The sequence below is a fragment of the Dipodomys spectabilis genome, unplaced genomic scaffold (assembly GCF_019054845.1).
Source record: "Dipodomys spectabilis isolate Male_0828 unplaced genomic scaffold, ASM1905484v1 ptg000289l, whole genome shotgun sequence".
NCBI classification, from domain to species: domain Eukaryota; kingdom Metazoa; phylum Chordata; class Mammalia; order Rodentia; family Heteromyidae; genus Dipodomys; species Dipodomys spectabilis.
Genome location: NW_024870966.1, coordinates 1,405,719 through 1,417,936, shown reverse-complemented (window position 1 = coordinate 1,417,936; position 12,218 = coordinate 1,405,719). Strand labels below are relative to the sequence as shown.

General features: G+C 47.7%; 1 protein-coding gene across 2 annotated transcripts in view; it reads right to left on the bottom strand.

Annotated features, from left to right (window-relative positions):
- Positions 1-12,218, bottom strand: part of Grk5 (G protein-coupled receptor kinase 5) — a 194,256-nt gene that overhangs the window by 47,494 nt on the left and 134,544 nt on the right. For both annotated transcript variants that reach the window (XR_006151020.1, XM_042701422.1), the window contains exon 4: positions 6,925-7,002. Coding sequence is in view for 1 of the 2 variants with exons in the window: in XM_042701422.1 (XP_042557356.1) it covers positions 6,925-7,002 (78 nt within the window). In the remaining variant the exon portion in view is untranslated. The remainder of the gene's footprint in view (positions 1-6,924; positions 7,003-12,218) is intronic.

Below are 12,218 nucleotides of genomic sequence, written 5' to 3'. Positions count from 1 at the left end.
AGGGTGGAGTGCTGTCGTGTCAAGGGGATGGATGGCATGCTCATGAAGCCCAGGCCTGGGCCTCACCTTCTGACAGTCAGGCAAGGCTTTGGCTCTCTAGAGGAAGACTGGTTCTGTGATAGGATTCATTCATTTTCTCCCTGTGCACACCTGTTTGCAGGGAACAAGGCCTTCTTACAAAGACATAAGACAAAGTTAAAACAAGCTATCTAAAAAAGAAGTAACAAAAATTAAATCTGAATTTCATCAAAATTGAAAACTTTTGTGCTTCAAAAAGCATCATCAAGAAAACAAAAGGACAGCTGGGCATGGTGGTACACATTCGTAATCCCAACTATTATTCAGAAAGCAGAGATAGGAGGATCATAAGACCCTACATAAGAAAACGACAGCAAAACGGCTTAGAGTGGTAAAGCTCCCTGAAATTCAAAGCACCCCACCCCTCAACAAACAATAAACCACAGACAGGGAGAAAATATTTGCAAATTATACAGCTGAGGAGACTTATAACCAGAGTACATAAATAAAGAACTCTTCACAACTCAACATTAAAAAGAGAACTCAATTTGAAAATGAGAGCAGGGCGCCGATGGCTCATGCCTATAATCCTAGCTACTCTGAGATCTGAAGATTGCAGTTCAAAGCCATCTGGGGCAGGAAGTCTGTGTGACTCTTATCTTCAATTATTCATAGGAAAAGCTGGAAATAGAGCTGTGGGTCTAGTGGTACAGTGCTAGCCTTGAGCTAAAGGAGTTCAGGGATAGTACCCAGGCTCAGAGTTCAAGTGCCAGGACTGGCATTAAAAAAAAAAAATGGGCAGAGGATTTAAATAGACATTTTAAAAAGAATATAGAAATGATCAATAAGCACACAAAAATGTTCAACTTATCTATCAATCACTAGAAAAATGGAGGCCAAAGCCAGGCACTGATGGCTAATACCTGTAATCCTAGCTATTCAGGAGGCTGAGATCTGAAGATCATGGTTCAAAGCTAGCCAAGGCAGGAAAAGCCATGAGACTCTTATCTCCAATTAATCACCAGAAATCCAGAAGTGGTGCTATGGCTCAAAGTAGTAGAGCACTGGCCTTGAGTAAAAGAGCTTAGCTTGCATGCTTGCTCTTGAGTAAAAGTGTCCCGGTCCTGAGTTCAAGCCCTATGACCAACAACAACAAAAATAACAATAACAAAAAAACTAAAGAAAAATGGAGGTCAAAAATCACACCAAGATACCATGAATGAAGATGGATAAAATAATAAAGATGGGAAATCACAAGTGCTGGTAAGGATGTGAAGAAACTGGAATTCTGGGATGCTGAAACTGGATGTTGTTAGGGATGTAAATGGTGTGGTATTTTGGGAAATCAGATCCTCAAATGATTCAACAGGAAATTGCCATACAATGTGGTAATTCCATTCCTATTTATTACCGTGAGATGAGGGTGTGTGTATACCCAAAAACTCATACATGCTTGTTCACACCGTTATTCATAAGTCACAATTATTAGTCAATATTACTCACACTAGTCAAACTATACATATAAACAACCCAACTGTTCCTCAACTGATGAAAACTTAACTAAAATATGGCATACCCATAAACTGAAATATTATTTGGTTATGAAAAGGGGAAAAGTGCTAATGCATGGTACAACATGGATGAGCCTTGAAAATAATATGTGAAAGAAGCCAGACACGATGAGGCCACATATTTCATATTCTTTTTCATATATAACGTCCAAAATAGAATAAAGACACAAAGGAAGTTAGTGGCTGCTAGAGACCAGGTGGGAAAAAGAACACAGAGTGATTGCTAATGGGTACAGAATTTCTTTTGGGGGTAATAAAATGCCCTGGAATTGCAGGGATGATGTTATATGACTAAATTTGTGTGTGTGTGTGTGTGTGTGTGTGTGTGTGTGCGCACATGCAGGTATGTTTGTGTGTGTGAGAGAGAGAGAGAGAAACAGAGAGAGAGACAGACAGGCAGACAGACAGAGACAGACAGAGAGAGAGAGTGCACTGGGGTCTGAACTCAGGGCTTAACAATCTTGCTTAGCTTGCATGCTTGCCCATGGCTCAGTGCTCTACCAATTAAGCCATGTCTCTCCTACAGCATTTTGCTGGTTAACTGGAGATGGAGTCTGGCCTCAAACCATGAACTTCTGATCTCTGCCTCCTAAAGTAGCTAGGATTTTAGGAATGAGCCATGGGGACGTGGCTACGACTAAATTTTTTCAAAACCATTGTAAATTTTACGCTGTGTGATTTAGATCTCAATAAAGCTGTTATTTTAAAAAACTGAAGTCTGTAATGGTGAGTGATAGATAACACTGTTTTCATGGTCCTTTACTATTCAGCTCAGTGACCCTCCCTTCCCCTGTCATCTGTATCTCTTCTGGTCTGCAGGTCCAGATCTCTATGGAAGCCACACATGAGTGGTTGTGACCCTCTCTGGCCACCTCCTCTGAGAGCAGCTATGAGACACACCAAGTTCATGGCTGTCAAACAAGCAACTGAGACTAGATTGTCACACATGTTTACAGCTTGGGGACTGAGGGATGAGAACAGAGGGAGGAGGATCTACTGGTAGGCTTACTCAGTCTTTCAGATGTATCTCTACTTTCTCTAGCCTTTCTCCTGACCAATAACCTGGAGAAGAAGTACTATGTGTCACTTCTGGGTTAAGGCAGTAAAACTTTTGTGCCTGTTTCATTCTAATCTCTTTGGTGAGGGCCATAGGCGAACTGTTCAAGATTTTTGAAATAGAGCTCTAAAAGCAGCTAGGATCCATGAGTCATCCACAGAAAACTAGGTGAGTTAGGATTGGATCCAATGGAATACAACAAAGATACAATCTGTGTTTGTGAAGCCCCTTGTTGTTGTTGTTGGGTTATTGTGGCAGCTTATATTAATCATCCTGACTAATATATTGCCTTTTCATGAGTGTAGCCTTTTTGTGGAGCCCTTAGCAGTGAGGGCCCTTTAGACTGTTCCTTGTCTTCACACAACTCCACCACTGGGAGCTCCATGTCTGAATGGTTTCCTTATTCCACTGCGTGATTGTGAAAGCTCAGAGAAGGCAGGGGAAGGCAGAGGACAGTCACCACCATGTCTTGGATGCATGAGCTACAGTGTCATAGTTGCTGGTTGTGTCATGATCCTGGCCACAGCCCTACCCGTTGGACAGGAGGAACCCACAGTTCCAGGTGGTTCAGTCACATTCCCAGAGCTGTGCTGCTAAGAGGTCCTGTCTGGCTTTGGACCAGGTCTTCCTAACCCTCCTCACTCTTCTGCCTTCAACTATGTCAGAGAAGCTGTCAATCCACCCAGAGCACCCCGGTGCATGGTGTCTTTGACAGATGGTGCAAAGCAAAGCTGCCTCGTAGGATGCAAGCTTTGAACAAGGCTGTGACAAGTGTCTCCCATGGGCGAATGCGGTTCCATGGCAGAAAAGACAGAGCCTGGCCACGAAGCAGGAGAGGTAAGGGGCCTGTGGACGGAACCTCTCCTTGACTCCCTCTGTATTTCACAGTCTCCGGACCCTTGAGAGCAGGTGTCCAGCACTGTGCCCAGCAGGCACATGCAGCACATGCCCTCACCACTGGTAATGGCTAAGAATCCCGACTCTGAAAAATAGAAAGGCAGCAGCCATCCTCATCCTCCATCTCTGAGACCTAAGACAAAAGCTAGGGAGTCACCTTTGAGCCCCGCCTTCCCCCCACCTCTGTGTGCCTGCCCAGCAACCTTCTCTCCACCCTCACATCCCTCCATGATTCCCGCAACAGTTCCTCCTGAAATGGCCCCCACCCCCTAGCCCTTCTTCCTTCTCTTTTACTCTTCCACATGTCTAGAGACATAAAATGAGCCCTAAAATACATACGCTGTCCAAAGTCTTGACTGTGACTCTTGGTGCGATGTCATAGTGTCAGCCTCCTCAACATGGCTCCCGGGGCCAGACAGTCTGGAGGGTAGATCCCTTCCTTCATACCACACTGACCATCCATGCCCTGAACCAGTCTCTGTACTGAGGGTTCCCAACCTTGTGTCTGCGGACATCCTGTCCCCATCATTCAATGTGAGGGTTGTCATGTGTATAGGTGGGGGGGGGGGGGGGGAAGAGGGTGTTCAGCATCCATGGCTCTGACCGGAGGCTGAGGAGACCCTGTGCAGGAGATCTTGGGCAGAGACAGAGGCAGAAACAGTAAATGCCAAGATGGGGAAGCAACAGGACCTTCCAGGGAACAGCCACAACAAAGCCAACAAGGCATGGAAATCAAGATTGGGCAGTGGGGGTCCTAATGAGGCAGCAGGGAAGAGGATGTTAAGAGTAGGTGTGGTCATGGACATAAAAAAATGAGAAAAAAGAAAGTTCTGTGGTCAAGTAAGTTTGGGAAATGCTTTGTTAGCAGTTAAACCAATTTCCTCGTTGCCGGCCTTCTCAGAGACTTTAACATGCTCACATGCCAGATGGGTCTTTACCAGCGGAGATATGGTACTTGGCACTTTCTATGGGTTACTGACAACATGGCCTCTCCACAGGTCAGTGTCCTACAGCTATGCTCAGAAAACGGCCTGGAGCCAACACATGAGCTACATCCTGAGGAGAAGCCCAGGGCAAAGATGGTATGGGTCTGAGAGAATGGCTACAAGTGGGGTGGGGGTTTGGCTAGGGCATCAGCCACTAGCTGAGCCCCTTGTGGGACTCCCTGAAAAATCAAGCAGGCTGGAAGGGCAGTGCAAGATTTATTGTAAGAAAATAACCAACCCCAAGGGACGGCCTCTCCCAGGCCCCTGGGCGGCAACAGATGGTGCAGTTTAAATTTCAAAAATTGAGGAGTACTTAAGGAAAAATGTTGGCAGGCATGGAGGCACTTGTAAAACCATCTGAGCTGATGGGAAATTTGGGCCTGGAGCCTCGAGAAGATGAAGCAATGTGAGCAGAGGTAGAAAGGCTGCAGGGACCAGCTCAGGGTCTGCTGGCTGAGGAGGGAAGAGAAGGGAGTGGTACTCTGTGGCAGCCTGGATGCCTGCCCATGCCCCACACTCATGCAGATGAGCCACAAGAGCCTATCCTGGCTTGGTAAAGAGAGTGCCCCATCCTCATTAGCTGTAGGAGGGCAATGGTGGGGGCAACAGTTCACCTAGGGAAAAGGCCAAGGGCCCCCAAACTACCCAGACTGGAGAGTTCAAGTCCCAGTTCTGCCACTGACTAGCTCTGTGTCTGGGGAGATGACAACCCTTTCAACTCTCCCCTTCTTCTTCTTCTTTCCTTTTTTTTCATTGTTAGTCATAGAGCTTGAATCAGATCCTGGGCTTGTTCCTGAACTCTTCCGCTCAAGGTTAGTGTGCTACCACTTTGAGCTACAGTGCCACTTCTGGATTTCTGATGGTTAATTGGAGATAAGAGTCTCAGGGAGACTTTACTGCCCAGCTTAGCTTCCAATGTGATCCTCAGATTTCAGCCTCACTGAGTAGCTGTAGGATAGAGTGTCTGTAGCTGCTGCAAGGACTCTGCGTCAGTGCTTGACATGGACATGATGGGCCCTCAGTGTCTAGACACCAGTATTTTTGAGAGACAGCGTGTGGCAGCCTCAAAGGGGCTACAGGTGGAGAGCTGAGCTGTGGTGAGAAAAGACCTTGGCAGAGGGCAATGCAGAGTTCATCGGCTAGCAGCCTACGCATGCTGTGTGGGCCCTGGAGCCTATTAACAGGGGTATCTCAATGGGTTCTGGCACCATTAGTGGTAACATCTATGAGGGTCTGGTGCATAAGGAACTCAGCCAGATTCCTGTCCTATCACCACCGGCCTCTCACAGGTACTTCCTCCTCCAGGAGGAGTCTCCTCTGAGCTCAAGGTACCTGTTCATGCCAGGGTGTTCATTTTGTTTCACCTGGTGCCTAGGAGATAGAAATGCATCCATCTGCAGTCTCACCATACATCATTGCTATGACTGTGGGTGAGCAGAGACCATGCTCATGATGGTCCTTCTTGACACCTAGTCCTGAGGATCCACAGATGCCAAAGGCTTGGTGCTGAAGGGCAGGTGAAGAATATACCTGCTCAGAACTGGGGCCAAATGTGTGTGTGTGGAACTGGTGGCTGGGACCTTGTTCTGCAGGCCCAGTGACACAGTCCACACACAGCCTGGGATGGTCTCTATGAACTGTGCCCTACTGGGGGGACCTGAGCAAGATGAAGATGTCATTGTCCCCAGGAGCCTGGGGTGCCAACAAAACCTTCACATTCATGTCTCAACTCTGACTTTTGGAAGTGGCGCTATAGCTCAAGTGGTAGAGCACTAGCCTTGAGCTGGAGAGCTGAGGGACAGTGCTCAGGCCCAGAGTTCAAGCCCCATGACCAACCAAAACAAACAAACAAACAAACTCTGGCTTTTACAGTTTCTATCTGATGGGTCTAGTAGGAAGGCCACTTTAAGAAAAGGGAAAGTGAGGCCTAGTGAGGGAAGGCTGCTTGTCTGAGTGGGTGAGAAAGCTGGGTCCAGAGCACTAAATGAGTCAAGAACTCTTTTCTGTTATGTTGGGCCAAGAGGCAGCAGATCCAGGGAACCCAGATTGCTAGGACACAGAGGATGTCACTATCCTAGTTGCTTCAACCAATGGGTAGATACTGAAGTGGGGTCAGGATGGCCCTTTTCCCTTCTGTGTTCGCTAAAACATTCTCCAGAATTCTCTGCCTTCTCTTGTGTGTTCCACTCCTATGTGATGTGTACTCTACCTTTCCCTACTGACCACCCAGCTCCGCCCTCACCAGCTGGTCGGCACTGCACCCTGCTGAGTCCTTTCTTCTAGAAACTTCTGACCCCACTACTAGCAGCCATGAGACTCATACTTCAGGCTTCCCACAGGCCCAGCTGGGGTCTGGGGTCCTCTATTTCTGGATAGGGACTCCCATGTCTCTTACCTTTGGGGTGAAGTACTTGGTCATAATTTCTTTCCCTTTCTCTCCAAGTTTTTCATCTGGAGTAACTTCGTATTCTGCCTATAACAGGAGAAAAAGAACATTAACAGATTTACTCATGAAATTCATATAGTTACGGAGCCTTGGAACCCCCTGGAGGTCACCTAACCAATCCACTGCTTCCATAGGGCAGGAAATTTAGGGCCAGAGAGCAGGGTGTGGTAGAGTGGAGACCTGTCCCTCACTCTCCCATGGAGATACTCTCCACACAGGTTGTATAATAGAGCCAATGGGGAGAGAGGAACAAACAGGAATGCCCAGAGAAATGGGGTCATATCCTCTGCAGGGCTAGCAGGACTAGCAACTAGGCAGCTAGTGTTGAGGATGTCACATCAGTCAATCAAAGGAAGACGCTGGAATATCATGGGCCACCAAACTAAGAGGCCACAGAAAGGTTGCTTTGGGTATTCAGACCTTCCAAGCCATGTGACCTGATTTGCACAATTCTCTATAAAGAACTCAGAGGTACTCTGCATTATGACACCTCTGCATAGGGCAGCTGAGCAAATCGAAGTGTCAGAGCCCTCAGTTCAGGGCCTGGTACATAATAAATACCCAGTGCACAAATGCCATAGGTATCACCATTGTGATTATCTTTCAAGGAAAAACAATTCTGTTATGGTTTAAACCTGAAATGTCTCCCCAAAGGCTCCTCCTGTGTCGGGAGGCTTGGTTGCCAGCTGAGGGACTTCAGGAAAATGAATGGATCACGTGGGCTCTGGCCTAATCAATAGGTTAATTCCTTAATGGACTCATAATATGATGACATTATTGAGGTTGTGGTGGAAAGCAGGAGTTGGGGCCTGGTTGGAGGAGGCAGGTCACTGGGGAATGTTCTGGAAAGATGCATTTTGTCCCTGATCCCTCCGTCTCCCTCTGCTTCCTGGCATGACGAAGCGAGCAGCCTCCTCTCTGACATGCTCTCACGACATGATGTTCAGCCTCACATCATAACGGAGCCAGCTGACCATGAACTGAACCCTCTGAAATGGAGCCAAAGTAAACCTTTCTTCCTTTTAAGTTGATTTTTTTTCTCAGGTATTTTGTCACAGTGATAGAAAGCTGAATAACACAAATGAGCCAGGATAGTGCTACAAAGGGGTAGGGGTTACCATTGTAGCCTTCTTCACAATGGAAAGCTACTGCATGGATCATGTAACCAGAGGTGGCAGGGCTGGGACTCAGACCTCCAAGCCTAGAGCTCTTTTTGAACACCAAGGAACTGAGGACTCCGATTACTGGGGTCCACGGCTGGTTCAGCCAAGGAAACTGAAATCTAAAGAAGGGAGGACTCCAAAACCAAGACATTTATACATTTTCCTTGACCCAAGAAGGTTCCTGCATTCATGGGATGCATTGCAATGATCCAGTGCAGAGCAACCCCCAGCTCCTATTCTAGGCATCCTCTGTAGCTAAATATTCAACCATCCTTGCTGAGTCCAAGGCAATCTCGCGGCTTAGGTCTTGGGTTTGATGCTTCCAGGACAACTGGGACTAGAGCAAGGTCAGGTCCACAGGGAGAGCTGGGCATGTTTCCATCCAAAGCAAGTGAGCTTCCTGTCTTGCCATCTCTCTTCTAATGGCAATGCCAAGAGCCACAACCTTTTCTAGGGGAGAAACACAAAACCTACCACCATTTGGATCCTAGGACTGTGGGGTGATGGTTCCAGAAGGAATCCAACCCCTTATTTTGAAGAGGCTCAGAGAAGTAAAGGGATTACCAAGGTCACAGCAGATCAAGGACTGGCCCACTGGCCTCCAATTCCCACCATGTCACTGGGCCATAGCCTCTCTCCAGGAGCAAATTCCTCCTCACCATCAAGAGGAGCCCTGAACAACGGAGGCTTTCCTGATGCTATGATTTGACTGAAGACTTCTTGAGATACTTGGAAGGAGAGAAAGTTGCTCCTTTTTCTTGATATCTTCCTTTGTGCTTCCCAACAAGCACTTAAAATTCACAACCACATACAGACTCACCCATGTGCGTGCGTGCGCGCGCGCGCACACACACACACACACACACACACACACACACACACACACACACACACACACCAATAGGGTACTGATGATAAACTTGCCCTACACAGCAGGTATTATTGTTCCCAAGTTACAGATGAAGGCACTGAGGTTCGGAGTGGTCAAATAAAAGGTTCATATAGATTACAGCTTATTAAGCATTGACACCTCTAAAGGGGTTGCACATTCTAGCACCAACTGCTCTTTTCCAAGGGAAGCAGAAAAGCATCATGTGTTCTGTGTCTCTAGAAGCCCCACCTGTGGTCTGGCACAGGAGATATAGCCATGGCATTGCAGGGCTCAGGTCCTGGGCAAATGGCCGACCACCATTTGGGGTAACTTAATCCCACCCAGAACACTGAAATTTGTACTGTCCCAAAATACATTTGCAAACGCAGTTTTATTTAACCAAATGGAGCCCTGGGGCTCACTGATCAGTCTCAATAACCAGCTGAAAATATTATTGCTTTGGGCTCTGAAAGCCATGTTTTTTTTGTGTGTGTGTTTTTAAACACATTACTTTCGGGTCAGCTGCCTCCCAGCAGAGGCTGAATGGGTGCACAGCTCCGTCGGGAGGCAGCTGGGAGCACACGGGGACAGGCCTCCCCGGCCTGGGATCAAAGGGCCTTTCTTTGAAGAGACCATGTCAGGCCACCACCACTTGAGGGGCATTAGTATTGGGAGGCAGAAAAACCACTAGGAGGCTGCCAGAAGGCTACACTTATGAAGTCACCTGAAGTGGAGGGTCATGTCTCCATAGTGACCCCCAAGAGGAGCTGGGGTTTGTGGGGGATGAGTCTGGAGAGACCACCTACAGTGAAGAGGACCCATGACAGACAAGCTTGAGGCAGATCACACACCTAACACGGAGACCACCCTGCAAAACCATGGCTCTGTGAACACCTCTGCTCCATCGTGGGAGAAAGCTTAAACCAGCTTAAATCAGCTTCAAACCACAGTGGAAGCAGCAAATAAGAGTTTGTGCCAATCGCTCAGAATTTTACAGTCAGATTTGGTTTAAGAAATGGCAGATGAGGTTGGACGCCAATGCCTCACACCTGTAATGCTAGCTACTCCGCAAGCTGAGATCTGAGGATTGTGGTTTGAAGCCAGCCCAGGCAGGAAAGGGGAAGAGACTCTTATCTTTAATTAACCAGCAAAAATCTGAAAGTAGAGGTGTGATTCTAGAGGCAGAGCTCCAGTCTTGAGTAAAGAAAGCTATAAGACAGTACTCGGGCCCTGAGTCCAAATCCCAGTACGGGTACCATTTAAAAAAAAAAAAAAAAAGGAAAGAAAAAGAGAAATGGCAGATGATGGACTTCAAAGAGTGGTAGCAGGGAATGGTGATGCTTGTCAGGAATTCCAGGACTGGGGTGGCTGAGGAGGATCAAGAGTTTGATGCCAACCGGAGCTACATAGTATCCGGAACCATCCTAACTCAAAGTTTTTTTTTAAGGGAAAAAAAAAGAAAAGAAAAAGGAAGTCTAATGCCAAGGAGTGCTCCCCTCAGCTCCATCTGTAAAATGGTGCATTCCTACCAGCAAGGGAGATCCCCTTCCCCAACAGAAGGACTGCCCACAGTCTTCTCTGCACTCTGCCCATTGACCCCTTCTTCTTTCCCAGAACTCAGTGCCCTTGGAAGGTGCCAACCAAGGCAGGCACCATTTGTGGGCATCTCTGTGCTGTGATTTATGACATATGTAAGGACAGCCTTGGGGAGCAGGTGCTGCCCTCACAAGGAGCAAAACGCTCCATTGAGCTCAGGGAACAAAGGATTAGTCATCTATCTGTGCTGCCAAAGAGCATAAACATCTCTGGACATCGCAGTTTACAAACCTGGCATTTCACGCTCTGGGCTTGCTCTAATTACATCATCAATCTCAGAAAATGCCAGAGAAAACAGATCCTGGCTGTGAAAATGCCTCCCCCTCAGAACTTGCCACGTGTTCAAAAGAGCCATGCTGGATTCTGCCCTGCCCTGGCTGACTTGGTGTCACCTTCTCTCTGGAGATGCTCTATACCCTGGAAGGAAGATGAAGTCAGAGAAGTCAGGAGGCTTGGTGTGGTAAGCTTTCCCAGGCTTTTCAAGGCAGTGGCTAATGATATGCCTGGCTGGCAGCATGGCTCCCATGATCCTTTCTGGAGAAACACCCAGTTCATCCACATTGGCCTGGTGTCTTGTCTGTGCTGAAAAAAGGAGCTGTCCTTGAAGCCACTCTGATCCAGCGGTGGGAACTGAGGCATGAATGTGGGCCTCGTTTCCACCACTCTCCCTTGCCTAGTACCTCCAGCCCCTAACGCGTCTTCTGAAACCCTCTAGGCCCTGCAAGCTGGCCTCCTGCATGTTCTTTCCCTTGCCTTGCATGCTGGGATGAAGTGATGGCTCAGGGGTGGAGCAATAGGCACTGCTGATTTCCTCATCTTGCAAACATTTTGTAAACTACCCTTTTCCAAGCTCCTTCACCAGGCCTTGGGTAGGCATTCATCCTGCCAGGATCTGGTCAATAACTTGTCACATGCTGCAGATCCATCAGGCTTCCTCTCTGCTCCCCAGCAAGAATGCAGAATCACTACATGAATGGCATTCCACAGAGATCCAGGTCAGATGGGCCTGGCCAGCCCAAAGCTTGTGTAAATCTCAGCTACCTGTCCTCTGTCCCTGCTCCCATCTGAATATCCCTAGCAGGCTTGGAGTGAAGGGATTCACTAACCATCTCAGAGCAACATATGGCACAAGGCCAGAGAAGGAAGGGAAGAATGGATGCCTGTCCGTGCTGGGGTCTAGACTGAGAGTGGCAGGCATGGCCCACAGTCACTCACCAACAGCACTACAGACCTTAGCTTATGACTCATGCCCTGGCCATAGAAGATATGAATAGAGGAAGGAAGACAGGTCCTATGCCTTTGGAGCAGAGGTCAGCAAGAAGCCTAGTAGGTGTCAGAGAGTCCCATAGTAAAAGGGTTCTGTGGTTGCAATTCCTACCTGTGTTGCCATTCTCCTGATTTCTCAGCCATCACCCTACTTGCTTTTCCTCCGCCCCAGAATAATTTTCCTGTCCTCACCCCAACCAAGGCTCATCAAACCACCATGTAAAAGTCTTTAACTTACTCCGGGCCTCTTTGGTTCTAAGTGAAGAGAACCCCAACCTAATCTTGTTCAGGTAAGACTGTCATCTATCTTTTGGAAGCTCCTAGAATAGCCACATATTTGGGAATAT